Genomic DNA, 23,949 nt, shown 5'->3' on the forward strand with positions numbered 1-23,949 from the left:
AGCAGTGTATTTCAAACACAGATTCAACCACAAAGACATGGGAGATTTTCCAATGCCTCACAAAGAAGGGCACTTATTGGTAGATGGGTAAAAATATTTAAAAATCAGACATTGGATATCCCTTTGAGCATGATGACTTGCCTAGTTAAATAACAGTTCAATAAAATGGTGAAGTTATTAATTAATTAAACTTTGTATGGTGTATCAATATACCCACTCATTACAAAGATACAGGCGTCCTTCCTAACTCAGCTGCCAGAGAGGAAGGTAACCGCTCAGGGATTTCACCATGCCAATGGTGACTTCAAAACAGTTTGACTTTTTAATTTAAAAAAAAATGTATTTCACCTTTATTTAACCAGATAGGCTAGTTGACAACAAGTTCTCATTTACAACTGCTACCTGGCCAAGATAATGCAAAGTGCAAAGTGCGACACAAACAACAACACAGAGTTACACATGGAATAAACAAACATTAACACAATAGAGAAAAAGTCTATATACAGTGTGTGCAAATGAGGTAAGATAAGGGAGGTAAGGCAATAAATAGGCCATGGTGGCGAAGGAATTACAATATAGCAATTAAACACTTGAGTGATAGATGTGCAAAAGATGAATGTGCAAGTAGAGATACTGGGGTGCAAAGGAGCAAGATAAATAAATAAATACAGTATGGGGATAAGGTAGTTGGATGGGCTGTTTACAGATGGTCTATGTACAGGTGCAGTGATCTGTGAGCTGCTCTGACAGCTGGTGCTTAAAGTTAGTGAGGGAGATATGGGTCTCCAGCTTCAGTGATTTTTGCTATGTTTTTGGTTTATTGACTGTGATACGAGAAAACTGAGGATGGATCAACAACATTGTAGTTGCACCACAATACTAACCTAGTCAACAGAGTGAATAGAAGGAAGCCTGTACTGAATAAAAATATTCAAAAACATGCATCCTGTTCGCAAAAAGGCATGAAAGTAATACTGCAAAAAATATGGCAAAACAATGTTTTGTCCTGAATAAAAATATTTTTTTTGTGGCAAATCCAATGCAACTGTAACGGCCGGTGTTGGTGGAAGAAGGTGAGGACCAAGGTGCAGCGTCCTATGTGTCCATATTTATTAGAATGAACACGGAAATAACAAAAATTACAAAGAGAAACGACCAAAAACAAGTTCTGGCTGGTGCAGACACACAACAGACAACAGAAAATAATCACCCACCAAACACAATAGAAAACAGGCTCCCTAAATATGGTTCTCAATCAGGGACAACGATTGACAGCTGCCTCTGATTGAGAACCATACCAGGGCAAACACAGAAATAGCAAATACAAGACATAACAAAAGAACTGAGGTCAGAACGTGACAGCAACACATTACTGATTACCACGCTCTATATTTTCAAGCATAGCTGTGGTTGCATCATGTTATGTGTATTCTTGTAATTGTTAATGATTTGGGAGTTTCAGGATATAAAAGAAACTGAATGGAGTTAAGCACAGGCAAAATCCTAGAGGAAAGCCTGGTTCAGTTTGCTTTCCACCAGACACTGGGAGATGAATTCACCTTTCCGCAGGACAATAACTTAAAACACAAGGCCAAATCTACACTGGAGTTGATAGCAAGAAGACGGTGAATGTTCCCGAGGGGCTGAGTAGCAATTTTGACTTTCATTTATTTTAAAATCTACGGCAAGACATGAAAATGGTTATCTAGCAATGATTAACAACCAATTTGACAGAGCTTGAAAAATGTTATAAAGAATAATGGGCAAATGTTACAATTCAAGGTGTGGAAAGCTCTTAGAAACTTACCTAGAAAGACTCACAGTTGTAATTGCTGCCAAGGGTGATTCTAACAACTGACTCAAGGGGTTGAATTCTTATCTAATCAAGGTATATTATAGCATTTTCTTTTTAATGTTTGACTATATTTTTCTTCCACTATGACATTTGAGTATTTTGTGTAGATCGTTGACAAAAAAATGACAATAAAATACATTTTAATCCCACTTTGTAACAACAAAATGTGGAAAAAGTCAAGGGGTATAAATGCTTTCTGAAGGAACTGTATATGGCTTAATATACAGTTGATAACTGAGTGATAAAATCTGTGCATGGCCCTGTTGCCCATATTTCAAAGCATAATTCCATACCTGTAAGGCTGAGAACCAGGTCCTTGTGCTGAGGCTCTGGTATGATTGGTCTATTCAGCTCCTTGAAGAAGAGTTGAGCAGGGAGGCCACACTGGAAACATCCCCCTCCACCCCAAGATCCACCCTCTCTCCCTGTACCACCTCAGCTATCTGGTTCTCACCACAGAGCCAGACAGACAGAATAGACACCTCTGCTGCATACCTGGAGGAAGGGCAGGGGATGGACCGTAAACAAACAAAGTTGTGTTTGTGCGTGTTTGCATGCTACATACATACATACATGTTTAGCAGTGTGATGCCTTACCATTTCTATCCAGAAAATCCACCATGTGTTGCAGCATGTGGAGAACTCCACAAATTAGCTGCTAACCTTCCCTCAGTCTCTAAAGGGTTACCCCAAAGACTGAACTGGTGTCACCCAGTCAGACTGCAGTCAGTTTTCTCCTAAACTGAAACGTACTGTAGCTGCATAGGCCTGCCACCCATGTGCATTTTATGTTCTGTTTCAATGTAGACATAATTTGCTTCCACTGAGATGAAAACTAGATGCAAAGATTTTTAGTAGGGGAGAGAACGTTATTTACAATAAGGGTTACATGAAACCTCTCTGAAATGAAAATATATAGTTTACATAAAACGTGGAAAAAATTCAATAATAAAAATAAACAAAAATAAAAAAGACCCTCTCCTATATCTAAAATAATAATTAAAACAAAATGGATAGCAGAGAACATGTCTACACATTTTGCTCGCTTCTTGGACAGACCAAAGCCAGTTTTACAAGTGTTTATTTGTCCTTCACACATTAGATGGAAACACAGGGATTTTGATAGAGCACATGGCTGCGGGATAGAAGGTTGTGGGTTCGCAGACCATTGTGGTCAAGAGTAACAATTGAATTATGTACTAAAGCTTTGCATGAATCTATCATCATATTTGCAGGTCTGAGGAAAATGTGTATTTTACAAATATTTCATCTAAATTCTACATAATTTTAAATATTAGCAAAATATGTATTAATACCACACAAATGACCGAAATTACAGGCTAAAAATGGACAGAGAAATAGGAGTGTTCATTTGATCATATTTCTCCAATGCCAAATCAGTATGTCTTGTTTGAAACAAAATTGTCCCTGTTTGCATTTTTTTATTATTTGTTTTATTTCACCTTTATTTAACGAGGTAGGCTAGTTGAGAACAAGTTCTCATTTACAACTGCAACCTGGCCAAGATAAAGCAAAGCAGTTCCACACATACAACAACACAGAGTTACACATGGAAAAAACAAACATACAGTCAATAAAACAGTAGAAAAAGTCTATATACAGTGTGTGCAAATGAGGTAAGATAAGGGAGGTAAGGCAATAAATAGGCATGGTGGCGAAGTAATTACAATATAGCAATTAAACACTGGAGTGATAGATGTGCAAAAGATGAATGTGCAAGTAGAGATACTGGGGTGCAAAGGAGCAAGATAAATAAATAACTACAGTATAGGGATGAGGTAGTTGGATGGGCTATTTACAGATGGGCTATGTACAGGTGCAGTGATCTGTGAGCTGCTCTGACAGCTGGTGCTTAAAGTTAGTGAGGGAGATATGAGTCTCCAGCTTCAGTGATTTTTGCAGTTCGTTCCAGGGGGTGACCAGTGAAATATACCTGCTGGAGTGCATGCTACGGGTGGGTGCTGCTATGGTGACCAGTGAGCTGAGATAAGGCGGGCTTTACCTAACAGAGACTTGTAGATGACCTGGAGCCAGTGGGTTTGGCAACGAGTATGAAGCAAGGGCCAGCCAACAACAGCGTAAAGGTCGCAGTGGTGGGTAGTATATGGGGCTTTGGTGACAAAACGGATGGCACTGTGATATACTTCATCCAGTTTGTTGAGTAGAGTGTTGGAGGCTATTTTGTAAATGACATCGTCAAAATCGAGGATCGGTAGGATGGTCAGTTTTACGAGGGTATGTTTGGCAGCATGAGTGAAAAATGTATCAACCCATGGAGGTCTGGATTTGGAGTCACACTCAAAATTAAAGTGGAAAACTACACTACAGGCTGATCCAACTTTGATGTAATCTCCTTAAAACAAGTCAAAATTAGGCTCAGTAGTGTGTGGGGCCTCCACGTGCCTGTATGACCTCCCTACAACGCCTGGGCATGCTCCTGATGAGGTGGCGGATGGTCTCCTGAGGGATCTCCTCCCAGACCTGGACTAAAGCATCCGCCAACTTCTGGACAGTCTGTGCTGCAACGTGGCTTTGGTGGATGGAGCGAGATATGATGTCCCAGATGTGCTCAATTGGATTTAGGTCTGGGGAACGGGCGGTCCATAGCATCAATGCCTTCCTCTTGCAGGAACTGCTGACACACTCCAGCCACATGAGGTCTAGCATTGTCTTGCATTAGGAGGAACCCAGGGCCAACCGCACCAGCATATGGTCTCACAAGGGGTCTGAGGATCTCATCTCGGTACCTAATGGCAGTCAGGCTACCTCTGGCGAGCACATGGAGGGCTGTGCGGCCCCCCAAAGAAATGCCACCCCACACCATGACTGACCCACCGCCAAACCGGTCATGCTGGAGGATGTTGCAGGCAGCAGAATGTTCTCCATGGTGTCTCCAGACTCTGTCACATCTGTCACATGTGCTCAGTGTGAACCTGCTTTCATCTGTGAAGAGCACAGGGCGCCAGTGGCGAATTTGCCAATCTTGGTGTTCTCTGGCAAATGCCAAACGTCCTGCATGGTGTTGGGCTGTAAGCACAACCCCCACCTGTGGACGCCGGGCCCTCATACCACCCTCATGGAGTCTGTTTCTGACAGTTTGAGCAGACACATGCACATTTGTGGCCTGCTGGAGGTCATTTTGCAGGGCTCTGGCAGTGCTCCTCCTGCTCCTCCTTGCACAAAGGTGGAGGTAGCGGTCCTGCTGCTGGGTTGTGGCCCTCCTACGGCCTCCTCCACGTCTCCTGATGTACTGGTCTGTCTCCTGGTAGTGCCTCCATGCTCTGGACACTACGCTGACAGACACAGCAAACCTTCTTGACACAGCTCGCATTGATGTGCCATCCTGGATGAGCTGCACTACCTGAGCCACTTGTGTGGGTTGTAGACTCCGTCTCATACTACCACTAGAGTGAAAGCACTGCCAGCATTCAAAAGTGGCCAAAACATCAGCCAGGAAGCATAGGAACTGAGAAGTGGTCTGTAGTCACCACCTGCAGAACCACTCCTTTATTGGGGGTGTCTTGCTAATTGCCTATAATTTCCACCTGTTGTCTATTCCATTTACACAACAGCATGTACAATGTATTGTCAATCAGTGTTGCTTCCTAAGTGGACAGTTTGATTTCACAGAAGTGTGATTGACTTGGAGTTACATTGTGTTGTTTAAGTGTTCCCTTTATTTTTTTGAGCAGTGTATTTCAGCCTTGGTCAAACAGGTATATAGACCCACGTCTTCTTTATTAAATAGGAAGAAATAGGCTCCAACAAAAAGCACCCTTGTTGTTTGTAGTCTAATTAAAATGAAGAAGCTTGAAATGAATTATGCCTACTCAAATATTCCTACTTTCAGCACCATGAGCTGTCATTTCCGACTGCTTGTGCTGCAGCTACTGCTTCAAGTATCAGCACCACAATGTAAGTACCCTAGAATCTGGATTATTGGAAATTCAATAACTATGATAAATACATAATGGGCAAGAAACATATTGTTTTGAATAAAATCAAACATATTGTTTTGAATAAAATCAATTACAGTAGTAACATGCTATCAGAGTTGACATCAGGTCCTCCTTTTCATCTTAGCCTCTCCTTCTCATACTGAACAGAGTACCACAGAATGAGTTATAATACCCATAAAACCTAGCGGTCAAACAAGGAAATGGTTCCAATTGTTTCTCTACCATACAGGTGAAGATATTGATAAAGGTCACCTTGTCCCAGAGAGATGTACATGGTTATCAAAATGTCACACCAGGGTAAGTCTACACAAAACACAGCCCTTATTTTGAGTGGTGGAAAAACGATTGGAACCATTTCCCTGTTTGACCGCTAGGTTTTATGGGTATTATGACACCACCACTGTGTGGCTCTATAGAACATATGCTATAGGCTAGTCCATGAGCAAGATAGTGCAGTTTTTTTTACAAGGCCTAAAAAATATTTTTGGGAAGAAGCTGTTGACTCTCCTCCTGATCTGCCGCCATAGGCCTACACAGCACAGACATTGGTCAGGCAGCACACAAAAATGTTCTTTGATCAGCAAGAGCAGAGCAGGCCGGGGCTCAGGGTTGGAATAGCCACTGCTCTGTGTAATGCAAGAATCCCAGCAATAAATATTATTTTGCTCTGTGCTTCTCCGAGCACGCACTTTAAAGCCTATAAATAGCCAAGGCTATGTATGGATCATTGGATTGAGATCACATTAAATATCCTATAGGCAGATTTGATATTGCGTGCCCAGCGGAGAATCAGAGAGAGCGGCATTAGGCACACCTCAATATATAGCCTAATAAGCATCTAATTCTAAAACACTGAGAAATATAAACATTTGATTAATTACAAATTACATGACCCTCCCCTGGACTAGATTTGAGAAAAAAAAGGCTAAACTCTCCCCTTGACTGAAATGTAAAAGCATGATCCTCCCCCATTTCCCTCAAGGCAACCATTCTGTACATGTCGGTCCATCCCTAGGAGGATTTTGCACTGCCAAAGGACTGAATTAGGTCAAACTTTCCAAGGAGTCTCTAGAGTTTACATATGTGCTCACTCTCTAAATACCACCAAAATGTTCACCATATGTGCTGAAGTCAAGAAGAAAGGTCTTCAGTGAATCATATTTTATGTTAGTCAGACAAGCATTAAAAAACATCTACAATCACAATATTGAATTGCATTTATTGGAACTTTTTTGTTGAAAATAACAAAATAGAAAGAGCGAAATATTGCAAACATAAATACTGTAACCCAGACACAAAAAAGAATAAGACAGAGTGGTTCAACATCATATAAAAAGTGACAGGTCTACTGTTTCTAACCTTTTTGGATCACAGATCACAGATTTCAACCCTGTAAATACTTTTACAAAGAAGCTTGACTAAGAATAAAACAATATCCCAGTAGTCTTATATTTGAGGAAGAATATAAACTGAAATATGTTGTGGTTTATTTAACTTTTTTTTTTTTATGGGATCTTCAAGTGACTAACAAAGCAGGTATCACAATTATTATATTTCTTAACATAAAATCATAATGGCAATAATGAATGCCATCTTTACATACAATGCATATCTGGGACTGGTTCAGTGCATACTGTATACAAAGTTGCTTATAAACATTGAAAGAGTTGAACGTACAAAATGTAGTACAAAAAAAAAATAAAAGTACAAAAACATGCACAGACGCAAAAAAAACACATTAAACCATTATGAATAGGACCAGCCTGGTGAACAAATGCAGGAAAGGGGTCATGCCACAAAGAACCAACAAACTAGTTTAAGGAACTGGACCTTATTCCTGTACAGTCTCTGGTATTTGCACAGCATATTATTCAGCAAGTTCTTAGTCCGGTCAAGACAGAGTGAGGTGTTTAGTACCTCCTTAACTAAAAAAAACAAAAAAACAGTTTGGACAGTACAAGTAAAATACAGTACAATGCCAATGAACTTAAAAAGCAAGACTTTTATTCATCAGGCATAACGTGTTGACAGGCATCCACCATCCTGGTGCTTTGGTAAGATAGAAACAAAAAGTTTGTGCGGCTACAATTGAAAAGAGTACATTAAAGTGCATTCCCTCGTTTTTTTCCAATCCCTGGATTTTTTTCCAGTAAATACCTGGGAAATTCTTTCGAATTTAAATTTTGCATGGTTATACATTTCAATATGCTGAGATATTTGAACAGCCTTTTGTGTTTTCAACCAACATCTTCACAGGCCATTGTTGGTTTGTATTTCTCCACTGGGTCACCAGAGGAAAATGCCTTTTCCATTTGACCCAAGTAAAGATCCAGAAATGTAAAAAAACAGCATTTATTCTAAGTAAACGTAATCTATTGCATTAATTTGTTGAGAAACAATTTTGTTGAATTAGGCCTCTTAAAATGAGGCCGTTATTAAAATGTTCAACATAGGCATCTTTCAAAATTTTGTAGTTTAATGTAAGAAGTTGTAAAAACGCAATAAAGATGTATAGAAAAGGCCTACTTCAAAGCTCTTCTCAGGTACACATCTGTGAAATCTGGCACCAGGGAAAAAGAAACCTCTTGAAGGGTACAGAGCTTATCAGCAAAAATCGCTGGGAGCACTGGAGAGCAAGGCCGATGTGAAAGTTAGTGTTCAGGCTACAGAGGCAACTTTGTCACAGTTGGTGGTGTACTGAATGTCGGGCCTGTCGATGTCAGCCTTCTTTTTGTCCCAGCAGGGCAGAGCACACAGGAAGAGCGTGACTCCACCCAGGAGCACAGAGCCTCCACTGAAGTAGAAGGCCAGGTCATAGGACTGGGTCCAGTCAAAGAACCACCCTGGAACAGGAAGAAGAGAGAGAAAAAAAACAATTTCAGCAAAATCTCTCAACGATATATGAGTCAGCAAAAGACTAGCTAAAGGCCAACATCCTGAGTTCCACATTCTCACTCACGCATTAAGATTACATCATCTGTAAAAATGTTTTGACATATGGAAGAGTGATTCTCTGTAAAAGCATGAACATGAACCTGTACAAGCTCTAACCTAAAAACTGTAAATGTGGACCACACACACTCAGCAATGTTGACCAATGGTGTCAGAAGTGGGATCTTTCTTACCAACAACAGGGGGCCCAAGCATGATCCCGAATCCACCGAAGAACATGAGGATCCCATGGGCTTGGGTCAGTTTGTCCAGGCCCACAATCTTGGTAGTGATATATGACGTTAGGGACCAGTTCCCAGAGAAGAAGCCCACCACAGCTGAGAGGACCTGCAGGCCTACGTAGCTCTTGGAGATGGGGATGAGGAGAAGGGCCGTCCCGGTCCCCAGCAGGGTGAAGGCGTACAGGAACACACTGTTGATCCACCTAATGTCTGCTAGCATGCCCAGGGTCAGCTTGCCCACACCGGTAGTGATGGCTACAATAGAGACCAGGGGGATGATTTTGACCTCATCGATGAGGCCCTCACTCTGGGCCACATCCTCCATGAAGAGGACCGGGGGGAAGGCTCCTAGGCTGAACAGGAATATAGCTATGCAGAGGGCCATGAAGTTTCTGTCATGCAGGAAGTCAGCCGTGGAGTGCATGTACTTTGAGTAAGCCTGACGCTTCTTCTTGATAATTTTCACAATGGCTAAACCTGCCATGAACCCCCTTTTGTTGTCAGGTGTGGGGATGTCTTTGGCGTCGATGGTGATCAGGTGATCCTTGACCGGTAGCTTTTTCTCGCCAGTGCCCGGTGTGGTCTTGAGGTCGTCAGCAGGCGGTTTCTTGAAAGGCTGCTCCTTTGTGCGCTCCAGAGCAGCCTTCTGTTTGAGGTAGTAGCCAGGCATGTTCAGGGGCCTCATGAAGCCGGCACAGGCCATGAGGTTGAGGGCCAAGGCCCCGATGATCAGCAGACAGCCTTCCAGGCCAAAGAGAACAATCAGCTCATTCTGAGCTGTGGCATAGAGGAACCCTCCCACACTTGTGCCTAAATGAGAGAAGGGGAAATTTAGTGTTGGCATTCCAAGAATGAGCCCTTAGACATTCATTAATATGAATTTAATAAAATCCTTGCTTAGTGGGACATCATTACCTAAAGCTACTCTCCCTCAAGGGGACAAACACAGAATGCCCCAGAACTGTGTTGTATTACCAGTGTTCTTCTTGTCACCAGTCCACTTCCCTAATCACAAGGCTACAGTGTTTCTAGACTAGAATGTTTACCTTGGCATTCCAAGACTTCCGGCTTCTGAAACATGAAAGAACTGAGCATGGAGACTTGGTGTGAACCCAGTGAGCGAAGAGGGGGGCTGAAGTACCTGTGGTGACTATGCCGAGGGCGAGGCCACGTCTCTTGTCAAAGTACTGACAGGTGATGGTCAATGTGGCAGCATAGACAAGACCGCAGCCAAGACCTGTGGACAACAAAAACAACAGAGGTATTTTGATTAGCACATTTTAGAGGAGCATGTAGCTACAGTACCTTATTTTTTTACCATGTTGAAGAAGACATTTAATGTTCTGAGCAAAGCCTTGCACAGTAAACTGTGTACATTAATGTGAAACTGTGGGACTTGGGTAAGGCCATCTTAGTCATGTAATAACATAGAGTGAATTCACCAGGTTTAAAATATGTTGTTCTGTGATAAATATGTTACATATTCACCATACAAATAACTTTTGTTTAGTGTAAAATCACCCCAACGGTAATTTGATCCTCAAAGGATGACTGGGCGGAAAAGTGATGAGAGAATATTGAGCCACACGTGTTGAGTTTAAGGGATGGTCTAAAAATAGACTCCTTTCTTCAAATATGCATGGCCTCTCTCAGGCCAATGCCACAGGCAGTGGCCGTCTATTGGGCTCTTTCCCCCTTAGAATGGCACAGCTGTCACTGGGTGTTAGATAATGAGCTGCGATGGGTGCATTCAAACTGTTGGGGGGAGGCATCAGTCACATGGCAATCCGACTCTACCCTATTTTTATATTTCTGAATACATCCTACATATACCCTCATCCTACACATACCCTCACAGTGCATGTGTGGTGGAGCAAAGGTCATGAACCTATTTTGAATAGACATGAACCTATTCAATTCTTATGTGTCTTATCTATCATTTACTTGTGGTATTGCTTAACTGTGTAATAGTTTAATGTAATGATGAGTTAAAAACACAATTCACTTCCAACAAAACCACAGAGTAAACAAGCAACTTCCTATAATTTTTCTCACACTTGCAAGGCTAATCCTATATCTAATATTGGATCACACAAACCGCAGACTTGCTTCAGCAGGAAAAGACCATCACGAGCTTCTCACTTACCGACGACAATCCCGTAAGAGAATATGAGGAACTGGACATTTGGTGCGAAGGCGCTGAGCATCAGGCCCCCTGCCACCATAACCCCACTGAAGATGGTCACAGGGCGTGCCCCAAAGTTATCCACACAGGCACTGCAGACAGGACCTGGGGGAGAAAATAGGGCAGAGAGGAAGTGAGAATTCAGTGTGTGTGTGTGTGGGAAAGTTGAGGGTACATTGTTGAATAGACTCAGTGAGTTAGGGAGTGGCAAAAATGAGATGATGACACAAAGAAATACACATGATGGAATTAATATGGTGCATTCGGGATGCATGTGGTGTTAGCAACAGATGGCTTTCCTAAACAATACAAAAGCAGCAAAAAGGAAAGTGATACCGTTCAAGGTGTACCGTACATGTTGGGCTATTTCATGGCAGGAAAACCTGATGTATCAACTTTAACCATGTGACGTGGTCCCCTTTTCTGCCCTGATATTATTTTAACCTTATCGCTCCCTATGTAGTACAGAGTGCTTGTGACCCTATTCGTTCTCCTCATATGATTACAACGAGGTCCCCTTAAGCGGCACTAGCTAGTTATTAGACACCTTAGCAGAGGTAAAGGGTCAGGGAAAAGGGCAGCCTGTGATGTTCGTTCGTCATCATCCTCACACCATATCGAATTTAAAAGCACACCGAGTTACAGAAATATATCTTACAGTGCCTTCAGAAAGTATTCACGCCCCCTTACTTTTTCCACATTTTGTTGTTTTACAAAGTAGGATTAAAATATATTTGTCATTTTTTGTCAACGATCTACACAAAATATTCAAATGTTAAACTGGAAGAAATGTAAAAAAATGTTTTTTTTATGTTTTTTTTATATCTCGATTAGATAAGTGTCAAAATCACATTTGGCAGTGATTACAGCTGGGTAAGTCTCTAATAGCTTTGCACACCTGGATTTTACAATATTTGCACATTGTTATTTTTTTAATTGTTCAAGCTCTGTCATGTTGGTTGTTGATCATTGGTAAATAAAAAATAAAAAAGTATTGCCATAGATTTTCAAGCCGATTTAAGTCAAAACTGTAACTAGGCCACTCAGGAATATTCAATATCATCTTGGTAAGCAACTCCGGTGTATATTTGTCCTTGTGTTTTAGGTTATTGTCCTGCTGAAAGCTACATTTGTCTCCCAGTGTCTGGTGGAAAGCAGACTGAACCAGGTTTTCATCTAGGATTTTGCCTGTGCGTAGCTCTATTCCATTTCTTTTTATCATTAAAAAAACTCCATAGTCCTTACTGATGACAAGCATACCCATAGCATGATGCTGCCCCCACCATGCTTGAACATATGAAGAGTGATACTCAGTGATGTGTTGTGTTGGATTTGCCCCAAACATAGCTCCCTATTCAGAACATAAAATTCATATTTTTGCTGCTTTTTTATTTATTTGTTCTATCTCTCAATTCCGTGATATCCAGTTGGTAGTTACAGTCTTGTCCCATTGCTGCAACTCCTGTACGGACTCGGGAGCCATACATCCTCCGAAACATGGCCCTGCCAAGCCGAAGTGTTTCTTGACACACTGCTCGCTTAACCGCACCAATGTGTCGGAGGAAACACCGTCCAACTGGGGACAGTGTCAGCATGCATGCGCCCGGCCAGCCACAAGAGTCGCTAAAACACGATGGGACAAGGACATCCTGGCCGGCTAAACCCTCCACTAACACAGACGGCACTGGGCCAATTGTGTGCCGCCTCATGGGTCTCCTGGTTGCGGCCGGCTGCGACACAGCCCGGGATCGAACCCAGAGCTGTAGTAAAGAACCGAGATCTGCCTTAGACCACTGCGCCACTGCAGAAGCCTTTTGCAGTTTTACTTTAGTGCCTTATTGCAAACAGGATGTATGTTTTGGAATATTTTTATTCTGTACAGGCTTCCTTCTTTTCACTGTCAAAGACTCAATCATGGACACTCTCACTGACAGTTGTGGCTGCTTCGAGTGATGTATTTTTGTCTCTATCTTCTTGCCTTTGTGCTGTTGTCTGTGCCCAATAATGTTTGGACCATGTTTTGTGCTGCTACCATGTTGTGCTGCTTCTATGTTGTGTTGCTACCATGTTGTTGTCATGTTGTGTTGCTTCCATGCTGTGTTGTCATGTGTTGCTGCTATACTATATTGTCGTCTTAGGTCTCTCTTTATGTACTGTAGTGTTGTGGTGTCTCTTGTCGTGATGTGTGTTTTGTCCTATATTTTTCTTTTAAATGACTTGCCTAGTTAAAAGTTAAATAAAAATATATAAAATAAAAATAAAAATGTAATTAATAACTTCAGCATGCTGAAATGGATATTCAATGTCTGTTTTTTTTTTATTGTTACCAATCTACCAACAGGTTCTCTTCTTTGTAATGCATTTGAAAATCTCCCTGGTTTTTGTGGTTGAATTTGTTTGATGTTTGTCATTCACTGCTTTAACTGAGAGACCTTACAGAACATTGTCAGTGTGGGGTACAGAGATGAGCTAGTCATTCAAATATCATGTTAAACACTATTTTGCACAGAGAGTGAGTCCATGCAACCTATTATGCGAGTTGTTAAGCACATTTGTATTCCTTAACTTATTTAAGATTGCCATAACAAAGGGTTTGAATACTTATTGACTCAAGACATTTTAGATTTTCATTTCAATAAATTTGTAGAAATGTCAAAAAAACATAATTCCACTTTGGCATTATGGGGTATTGTGAGTAGGCCAGTGAGAAAAACATTAAATGTAATTCATTTTAAATTCAGGCTGTAACACAACAAAATGTATAAAAAGTCAAGGTGTGAATTGTTTCTGAAGGCACTGTATATCCTGATTGATGGCACAATGGAAATATAGGTCTGGTAAGGATCCTTCAGTGGACAGAAGCAAGGGCTTGTGTAAAGTTTTGAGAGACCGTATGGGCCCAGATCCACAGTGGGGCAAAAGGGGGCTCAGCCCCATCAGTTGAAACGTGTGCCCCCTCAGTTTTAGTTTTATGGCCTTATATAAAAATAGCAATAAGGTTCAAATGATTGAGTGACAGGTTATCGAAAAATCTGCGCGCCGCGCCGCGGTGTGTGTAGAGGGGCTATGGAAAGCCATTGGGGTGGTTAGGTATGACTCCTTTGGGTTTCCATAAAAAGCGGGAAAAAACGTCTAAGTGAAAAACGTGATACGCCTTCGCCAGTAATATTTTATTTTGTTTTATAAGGGCGGGGTCAAGTTTACCATTGAAGCTGCGTTACTCAACTCCGCCTCACCACTACAGAGTTTAGTTAGCCGTAAATGTAACGTTATTTTTTATTATCCTTGGCCTATTTAGCTAGCTCGAACCAGCTAATCTGCTACTGCCACGATGGATAAACCCAATCAAACAAAGCTAAATGAGAATGGGACACCTTGGCTACCGTGTCAGTGGTTGTTAAAAGTTGTGACAGCATTGTGGAATTCCGCTCTGACATGGAATGGACGCGTTCGTACAACACAGAAGTAAGACATGGAGGCTACAGGGCAGCTCCAAGCAATTACGACAACGTTATGGAAGTACAAATCTCCAGCAATAGTGGTGGACAGTATGGAAGGCCAGCAGGACTGAAGATAAGAGACTGAGTGTAAAAGACTGTTCTTCGATTCTGTCAGTGGTGAAATGTACGAACGATTCAACGAACGCAACATCCAACTGGTGGCGGCCCGGTGTCCCCTTGACCCAGAGAGCTATGACTTTCTAGATGTGAAAAAGGTGAAACCACTGCTTAAACCACTGATTTAAGTAAAAGAGATTTGGTGTAAACTGAGTTTAGTGTCGCTCGCCAGTTTTTGCCGACTGAAATCGCCCGCTCCGGCTCCAATGAGGAACAATGTACCCTGATCGATATACCGCAACGACTGTCTGGGTCTCGCTATTCCGACCGTGTTTACTGCACTGACACATGGATTGACTTTTGGGGCGTCCACAGCTATACGTCCACTTAGAAGAAGCATGCTATACCAGAGGAAAGCTCAAATAATCCACTTGGCATTTTAAGGGGATCGATTTTACAAGAAGATTTCGGGGAGAATGGAATGATCGATTATTCAGGAAGTTCCACAGAGCATCAAGGAGGCTGCTACTCTTCTGAAAAGTTAAGAAACAATCTAGCTGATTGCTTTTTTTAAATCAAAATATTGGTGGTATAGCCAGTCGCATCATTTCAGCAAAACCCTAGGGTATAGAATGGCAAAATGACTTCCTTAGCCAGTTTAGGTTAACAGCCTGGCTTTTGAGTGTAGGGTACACTCAGTGTAACGGATGTGAAACGGCTAGCTTAGTTAGCGTGGGCGCTAAATAGCGTTTCAATCAGTGACGTCACTTGCTCTGAGACCTTGAAGTAGTAGTTCCCCTTGCTCTGCAAGTGCCGCGGCGTTTGTGGAGCGATGGGTAACGACGCTTCGTAGGAGTCAGTTGTTGATGTGTGCAGAAGGTCCCTGGTTCGCGCCTGGGTTCGCGCCTGGGTATGGACGAGGGACGGTTATACTGTTATATTGATGCTGTTGACCCGGATTACTGGTTGCTGCGGAAAAAGGAGGAAGGTCAAAAGGGGGGTGAGTGTAACGGATGTGAAACGGCTAGCTAAATAGCGTTTCAATCAGTGACGTCACTTGCTCTGAGACCTTGGCTTTTGTGGAGCGATGGGTAACGATGCTTCGAGGGTGTCAGTTGTTGATGTGTGCAGAAGGTCCCTGGTTCGCGCCCGGGTATGGGCGAGGGACGGTCTAAAACTGTTACATCAGCACCACAGCATGGTGCTGATAGAGCGCAGCGGAGATTTCGCGCCAACCTGTCAGTTCTTAGTCAAAAGCCCTCAATGGTCTCGGCATTTGAACTTTTAGGTTTATTGTGGTATAGCGTGATATAAGCAGAATTCAATATAATTCCACTGCAATAACCCAAATGACGCCCCTGGGTATTGCTACATGTCGGTGTGTTTCATCATATAAATATATACATCTTATTATGGTTTTCTTGGCAGCCTATTGGTTTTCGTGGTTGTAAATATAACTATGTATTGGAATTTGATCCACAGAAGTGTATTGTGCCATATCACAACGTGTTGCTTAACTCATGAGCACCATGGTTTTCCATGTTTGAAGCGGGGCCTATAGGCTTATTTGTTTGGCAAGATAGCTGTGCATCACTGCATCTCACTGTAGGCTGTTTTGGTTATTTGGATCTCAATTCACATTTTGCTTACTGCGTTTGTTAACTGTTAATGTAACTAGCCTAAACATAAATGGTGTCGTGCCTTTATCGATCTAATATTTTGTTTACTAGACCTACGTGGTAGTACCGCTGTTATGTTCTGCTTTCGTTCGCAGGTTTGTCAGTATTCTAAGCCTAACTAATCAGTAGTTTTGTTTGCATGTATGAATAACTAGGCTACTACTTTCAGCATTTAGTTTGCACTATTTTGATAAGAACGCTGTGTACACGGCAGCATTCATATCGGCTGTTTGGAAAATGTGAATTACCCTATCTTGGAGCTCATTTACATTACGAAACAGCCTTGCTTTAGTTTGTAGGACGCTGTCCATTGTGCTGATACAGTGCAACGGAGATGAGAAGCCCCTGACTGCAGTGTGCAGTTTCGGGCCGGGCTCAATGTGGTCGGAGTAAACCATGGAAGTAATTTAGACGGTCATTATGCATCATTTACTTTGCAAATATTAATGTTATACTAGTGCAGTTGTATATTTTTATATAACCAACCACCGCACCGATGATAGCATAGCGTTAATTAGCACGTGAGCTAGCTAATTGTATACAATGAGGGAATTTGGACAAATTTGCCAACTTAAGCAGTAAGCCTAGGTTTACACGTACAGTTATGTAATCGATTTGATCATTGGTTTTCTGTGTTCAATGTATGCATTGTTGTGTTTGGCTGGCTGGCGCTAAATGTGTATCGTTGATGCCGAAGGCCATTCCCTAAGTTACACATAGCGAGTCTACAGAGCCTACACGTAGTATATACAATAATGAAATTAAATGCCTATTGCTTATTTTATGTATTTCTAATTGTCATGCCTTTTATGTCTATGCTTACTTTCTTTGATGTATAGAGACACGTTAGTGTGTTATTGGAGGATGAGTGTCCCAAAATGTAGCAAATGCAGCAGCAGTCAACTTCATCACTGCCCCTAATGCACATAAGGCTGAACAATATCTGAACAATATGGTCAACAACCACAAAGGTCATGCTTCAGTGAGGCACAGAGGTACTATTTCTTTCTTGTATATATTTGAAGTTAACGTTTTTTGATTTGCCCTATTTTTCCCCCCAGTTACATCAGTGAATTGAATTGTGCAACTTACTTTACTGTTATTCCTCTCTTTCAGAGTTCACAATCATAAAGTGTGGCTTCAGTTGTAGAAATGTGACACACTTTCATTGTTGCTACTGTACGGCAACAATAATCAACAGATCACAGTTTCTGAAGCACCTGACATAGCATCAGTGTCCAGTGGCCCCTCAAGAGCACCCAGAGGCCCTTACACAGTCCCCTCAAGATCTTGTCCCCTTGGAGGACTTTTGGTGTGGATGATGATCATGTTAGATATTTCTTTAAAATTATTTCACTGGACTGTACCAATTGATTGTGCTTGCAGCATGCAAAGCACACTTGTTGTTGCTCATACGTTTTCTTGTTTATTATTCTTGACACTTTTTTGGACCTATTTCCTACAGTTTTACACTACATACACAATTCATACATCAAACTCCTGCAGAGCTGGACGCTGATGTGACATGCTCTGACTTCTTGGGGGGGGGGTCTTCTACATCCTGAAATATATTCCTGGGGGGGGGGAATTATTATGAATTTATTGTTGTTATCATAACTATCAAACTTAACAACCTACTCTTAACTTACAGTACACTAGTAGATACGATTCTTTGGGATTCCCATCCGATTTTCTTTTTCAAAGGAAAACATGCAGCAAATTCGGCGATGGTGGTGCCTAGTTCTCCTGCAGGACTTTCCAATGCCGTAAGTCTTGAACATTATAAAAACGTTTAATTTGCATCCTTAAAATCACTTGTTTCACTATAGCCAGGCTGACCTGAATATATTTTCATAGTGAATGTATGTCATTCACCCACTAAGGTCTGAAGAAGAGCGGTTGAAAGATCAAAAAAGGCGACGAAAACAGAACGCACTACAGGTAGGTGTCATATGATGAGTGTTCCCTTACATTACTTAATGACCACAATCTGTTTTCTTTCTAGACGATACTGAAAACAAAATACACTGGGAGCTGTGAACTGGGTATGTAGTCTACTGTGTGTGATGCTGAAGGCTTGATGCATGGCAAGATATAATAGTTGTCATGACTTGTTGAGTAGTTATAGATATCACTGAAAACCCGTTTAGTAATAGTGGCTTTTGTTTGCATGAAAGTGGTGTGTAATTTGTCCTGATCACCCAATGAGGCACTATTAATATTTGTTTTTCAAGGAAGCAGATGTTCTTCTAAGAGACACCCTAGAGCCAGCAAGGTGGTGAGAACGCTTAACATTTAAAGGCACTGTTTCCTTCCCTAGTGTAATTGGGATGGACGGGGGAGACCACTTAAAAGAACTACAGTTGTACGATGGCTTGGATGAAGAGGAAAATATTCTCCTTAAGAAACCATTCATGTTCCAGTTACAGAGAGATTATGAGATGTTCTATGTGGAGGCAGTTGACGACAAGAAAATGACTGTCTTTGCCTCTTGAGGAGCAGGAGTGAAGCCATTTTTGAGGAGTGGTCAAACCTTGTTTTTGTCTGCTGTGTTAATTGTTTCAATTGTTAATTGTGTTGTTTAGTAAAGATGACGTAGAAGTCACCCGAGTCTGATCTCTTTACCGGAGCTGGTATAACTTAATGTACAAAGCACATTCAGCTTGTCAGTATGTCTATATGGTATCGTATGTCTCCATTCAAATGATGAAAGTAAATAGCATTATAAATCAGAATAGGTAGTAACTGTGTGTGTGTGTGTGTGTGTGTGTGTATACACATTGAAATAATATAACATTTATCAACAATTTTAACAGTACATGACATAACAAGTCTGTTCACTGCAACAACATCAGTGGCTTGTCTCATAGCATGAAGCAAAAAGTGTTACAACATGTTCTGGTATCACTTCATATAATATTTCTTACGAAATTTTCTTCAAAAATTAAATGCATTTGTATTCAACGTGTGCCTTGCACAAACATGTTTGTATTCAGTGTGTGACTGTCAAACCCCAGATGGACAAAAAAAAAAAAAAAAGTGGGTGGGGTAAAATGTGGGCGGAGTCAAATGTTTAACTGCCCAGCCCAGAACTGCACACTGCAGTCAGGGGTACTTGACACACTGCAGTCAGGGGTACTTGACACACTGCAGTCAGGGGTACTTGACACACTGCAGTCAGGGGTACTTGACACACTGCAGTCAGGGGTACTTGACACAAAGCAGTCAGGGGTACTTGACACACTGCAGTCAGGGGTACTTGACACACTGCAGTCAGGGGTACTTGACACACTGCAGTCAGGGGTACTTGACACACTGCAGTCAGGAGTACTTGACACACTGCAGTCAGGGGTACTTGACACACTGCAGTCAGGGGTACTTGACACACTGCAGTCAGGGGTACTTGACACACTGCAGTCAGGGGTACTTGACACACTGCAGTCAGGGGTACTTGACACACTGCAGTCAGGGGTACTTGGCAGAGATAGGTTGGCACCAAATCTGTAGCCTGTCGCTTCAAAAGCACTCAATCAATGGTCTGAGTCTTGGCATTCAAACTTTGTTTGTGGTATAGCTCGATACAGGCAGAATTCAATGTAAAAATGTTTTGCCCTCTCACCGATTTCAACTGCCCCCTTAGTCACTTTATCCTGGCGTCGGGCCTGAGACGGTATCACCTCACTAACCCGTAATCTGCTGCCAACTCATTAAAGACTGCTATGATTTCCTAGCATTGTGCCAAGTCAAATGCAGTCCAATCCATTTAGTTTCCAAAGCTATATGCACATTGAATTGACTACTTGTTTTAGTACAGTGAATCAGTCAATCTCTGGATAGAGGAGACAGATGGTGATGAAAACCTGAGTCTTAAATGTGACTGTTCTTGTTATGCATGTCACTTGGGCGGAGACATATTGAATTACCGATCAGACCGCTGACAACCCAAGGATGTGTGTAAAGAATAGCCAATCACGTCTTGTTGAACCCTGTCTCCACCTCCTTTCCATTTCACCACCAGTTAAAACAGCCCACGGTGTAAGGCTGCGTAGCCCAGCTGCCAAGTCCCACACATGTACTGGGAGCAATCTGTATAGTCATGACATTTCACTGACCTCTGAAAAGGCGACAAAGTGAAGGGAGGCTATGCCTGGTGGTAAATGTAAACCAAGACGTGATCTCTCTGATCTTTGAATACAGCTTGCAGACATGCAGTGAACTGAGTCCTCCTGTGTCCCCTGGTCATTCCAAACGAATGAAACTGTTCAAAGCTTTATTATCCTTCCTATTATCATTTTCCCTTTCCCACACACACCCTCTGTATGGTCACAGCTACGTAAGGGCTCCTCCTGCAGGTATGACAGGGCTGACTGTGGGGCGGCAGGTAGCCTAGCATTCAAGAGTGTTGGGCCAGTAAACAATAAGTCGCTGGTTCAAATCCACGAGTCGGTGGGGTGAAAAATCTGACTGTGCCCTTAGTCCCTTATTGCGCCTGTAAGTCGCTCTGGATAAGAGCGTCTGCTAAATTATATAAATGTAAATTACTTATCAACCAATAACCTCAACTAAGTGTTAAGAGCACCAAAGTGCCACCAATATTGCACAGTTTTCTTCATCTACCTAGGACAAGTCAGCACTGCACTTTCACAACTGTGAATATGTAGCAGGTAAAATACTCATTTTCCCATCTTATGTGCCACTAACTTGGTTAGATAAAAACTGGTCTGTTACTTCACCCATAATGCCACATAACTGTATGTGTTTATGGAGACATTGGACCATTCTTTTGTCTGGTTCTCTGTCAGTGACATCATTAATTATACAACAGCAACAGGTGCATACCAGGTGAGACTCTAAAGGAGACAATGTAGCTGCAACTGTAAAGTACATAGATAAGTAAATGCAGGTCTAACCACTGACATGATGTTAAGCATATCAAGTCATAGCCATGCCAAGTAAATCAATATGGAATTATTGAACAGATGTTCAGATGCTGAGTTGAATAAATGTATGTTAAGAAATCTATGTTTTATAATATACAGAATTCTGCAGTTAAGCACAGTGAACTCTGTCTTTGGATGATAGCATTAGCCTATACCTATACAGTAACTAAATAAATAAACAAAGATATTTGGAGAATACTCACTGGCTATGAGTCCCACTCCAGAGACCAAGGAGCCGACCCATGCCGTCATGCCTTTCCCCTCCTGGAAGGTGTGGAGCCACTCTGGGTACAGGACGCCCACCGACTGGGGGGAGCCGTAGGCCAGGAACTGGGCCATGAAGCAGGCCACAATGACCACCCATCCCCAACCTCCATCCAGCGCTTTCTTTGAGGTATGAGGACTCATGCTGTCTGCTTGGATCTTACAACTTCAACAGGGAGGGTTCCTGGGGAAAACAGAAAAATAGCAAAAAGTTTTAAAAACAAGCGCAATAGACAAGCAATTGACCAAATGCATGAGAATACAGACAAAATAAATCACATGCAAGTTTGGAACCAGGAATCATGATCAAGGAAGAGATTCATGTCATAAGTTGAGTTCTAAAGTAGTAGATAAATGCCAAATGCACACATGTCTTGATGTTGATGCTGCTCTTGCCTGGTCTACCAGGCAGGTCACCTGTGTTACTGTACTTCCTAAACAGAGTGCAACCTTCCCATCCTGCGCTGCCCGTTTTGTGCCCTCGCAGACCACACCTTGAAGGAGGGGAGTTTGGTGTCTGGACTGCCTACTTTAACCTGCCTTTTGTCTACTTCACATAAGTTCTGGCACGAAATATTGATATTTTAGAGGCGCATCCTGTTTCCTGTGCTGACGGAAACGTTTTTTTATCTTTCATGAATAATTTGTGCCAGGGAGCAAATTGAGCTGTCGGTGCACTACTGCAGCATCCTCTCTCTCAATCTCCTTGTTTTTAAAAACATGGAGCGCGACAAAAGTTGTGCATCTATCAATTTCCAATAAAAATCATTATATGGAGGAACACCGTGCCAACTACACATAGCAACCTATTTTCTTTATTAAACAATGTGTTTTTTTGCTTGCATTTACGAGATATTCGTTGGCAGTTAATCGCCCATTGCATAGCCTACAAATATATATTACGCTGTATTTAGCCATAGCCCTACTATGTTATAAATGTTGTGTACTATAGTAGCCGATTGTTATTTTATTAACACAAGGAAATACATGCGACTTACCTCAAAAACATAAAAAAAATAACAGCCACAAGCACAACAACATGCAACTGCAGGATACGTGCGCGTTTGCCTACAGGGAGTTGCCATGAAGGATGGTTGGTATCCCGATAATACCTATGTATAATCGAAAAAATATATATACGACAACACCGGCGGATGCCGAGCGCCCGCTAGGCTATATCTGAGGTCTGGTGATGCAGACCCGGGTCCCCCAGCATATTAGCTACGCGCACAGTATTCGTTTTATAGCCTGTAGCTTTGTTGCCGGAGACCAAACCGGTTCAAAGCTGTTTTCGCTGGTCCGGATTTGTGCGCTACCAACGTTGAGGAAACTCTGTTTCCTCTTCATCATGTGCGACTGTGTGGAGCTACAGAGCGTACACTACACACTGCCACCGAGTAAATGCAACTGAATACGGATATGTTTTCTTCTATTTGATAATAGCCCCATCAATTCAATAATGATAGGCTACATTGTATGCATCGTGATAATAGTGGACATAGGTAGGGTGGGGGACATGTTATTCAACTGCATGCATAGGCTATCAATGATAAAAGTTAACATTTGTAATTAGCCTACCTGTGATGATCAGAAAGCGCTTCAAAGTATTTCAAGTCAAATCAGATTGAATGTTTCTTCACAAATAGTGTAAAAGCACCTTTGAATTTGTAAAAACTAAACGGAGTAATTATTTGTTATCGCAATGAAAAATAGCTGTTTCCTTTCTCTTGACAGTGAATACAAGTGTTATATATGCACTTTAATATACACATAATAGACCTACTCTAAACGACAAGTAAAAGGGATCCTCCGGAGTTAGCGCAGAAGGAGGTTATTTTGCCGGTGATGCTTGAGTGTGAAGTCTGAGCAATATTTACCAGGAACATTGTTAATATTGCGTCTGGTCCAGTCAGAACTGGTTACTTGTTGGCAAGTAGCCTAACATCAATTTGCACGAAGCGCTTGTTGCCGCTGATTGTGATAAAGCCTGGTCTCATAGACTTGACGTAACATAGTGAACTTAAATCCGGTACACTCAAATGAATATGATAGGTTACATTTGACATGTTTACATATGATAAGTTACTTAAGGCAAAAACGAAGGTAGGGTGGTTGGTCAGGGTGGAGGGGTGGACTTATAATGTGAACATCAAGTAACCAAGGTTGCAAGTTCAAATCTCACCAAGGACAACTTTAGCATTTTAGCTAACCCTTCCCTTAACACTTCTAGCTAACCCTAACCTTAAACCTTTCAGCTAGCCTTTCCCCTAACCTTAATCCCTAGCCTAGCTAATGTTAGCCAGCTAGCCAACATTA

General features: G+C 41.8%; 1 protein-coding gene across 6 annotated transcripts; it reads right to left on the reverse strand.

Annotated features, from left to right (window-relative positions):
- Positions 1-7,034: 7,034 nt before the first annotated feature.
- Positions 7,035-23,532, reverse strand: LOC110502533 (monocarboxylate transporter 9). 6 transcript variants are annotated; one of them, XM_021580615.2, is made up of 6 exons: positions 23,417-23,532; positions 21,573-21,817; positions 11,155-11,298; positions 10,150-10,245; positions 8,961-9,818; positions 7,035-8,678 (listed from the first exon to the last, which is right to left on the reverse strand). In XM_021580615.2, exons 2-6 carry the CDS (start codon positions 21,775-21,777, stop codon positions 8,494-8,496), a joined length of 1,488 nt encoding a protein of 495 aa, XP_021436290.1. In that variant the 5' UTR covers positions 21,778-21,817; positions 23,417-23,532; the 3' UTR covers positions 7,035-8,493. The 6 variants fall into 6 exon arrangements, with proteins under 6 accessions (XP_021436290.1, XP_021436285.1, XP_021436286.1 ...); XM_021580610.2 differs by having other exon boundaries at positions 23,212-23,510; XM_021580611.2 differs by lacking the exon at positions 23,417-23,532 and adding an exon at positions 22,632-22,931.
- Positions 23,533-23,949: the final 417 nt, after the last annotated feature.

The sequence above is a fragment of the Oncorhynchus mykiss genome, chromosome 23 (genome assembly GCF_013265735.2).
Source record: "Oncorhynchus mykiss isolate Arlee chromosome 23, USDA_OmykA_1.1, whole genome shotgun sequence".
NCBI lineage: Eukaryota > Metazoa > Chordata > Actinopteri > Salmoniformes > Salmonidae > Oncorhynchus > Oncorhynchus mykiss.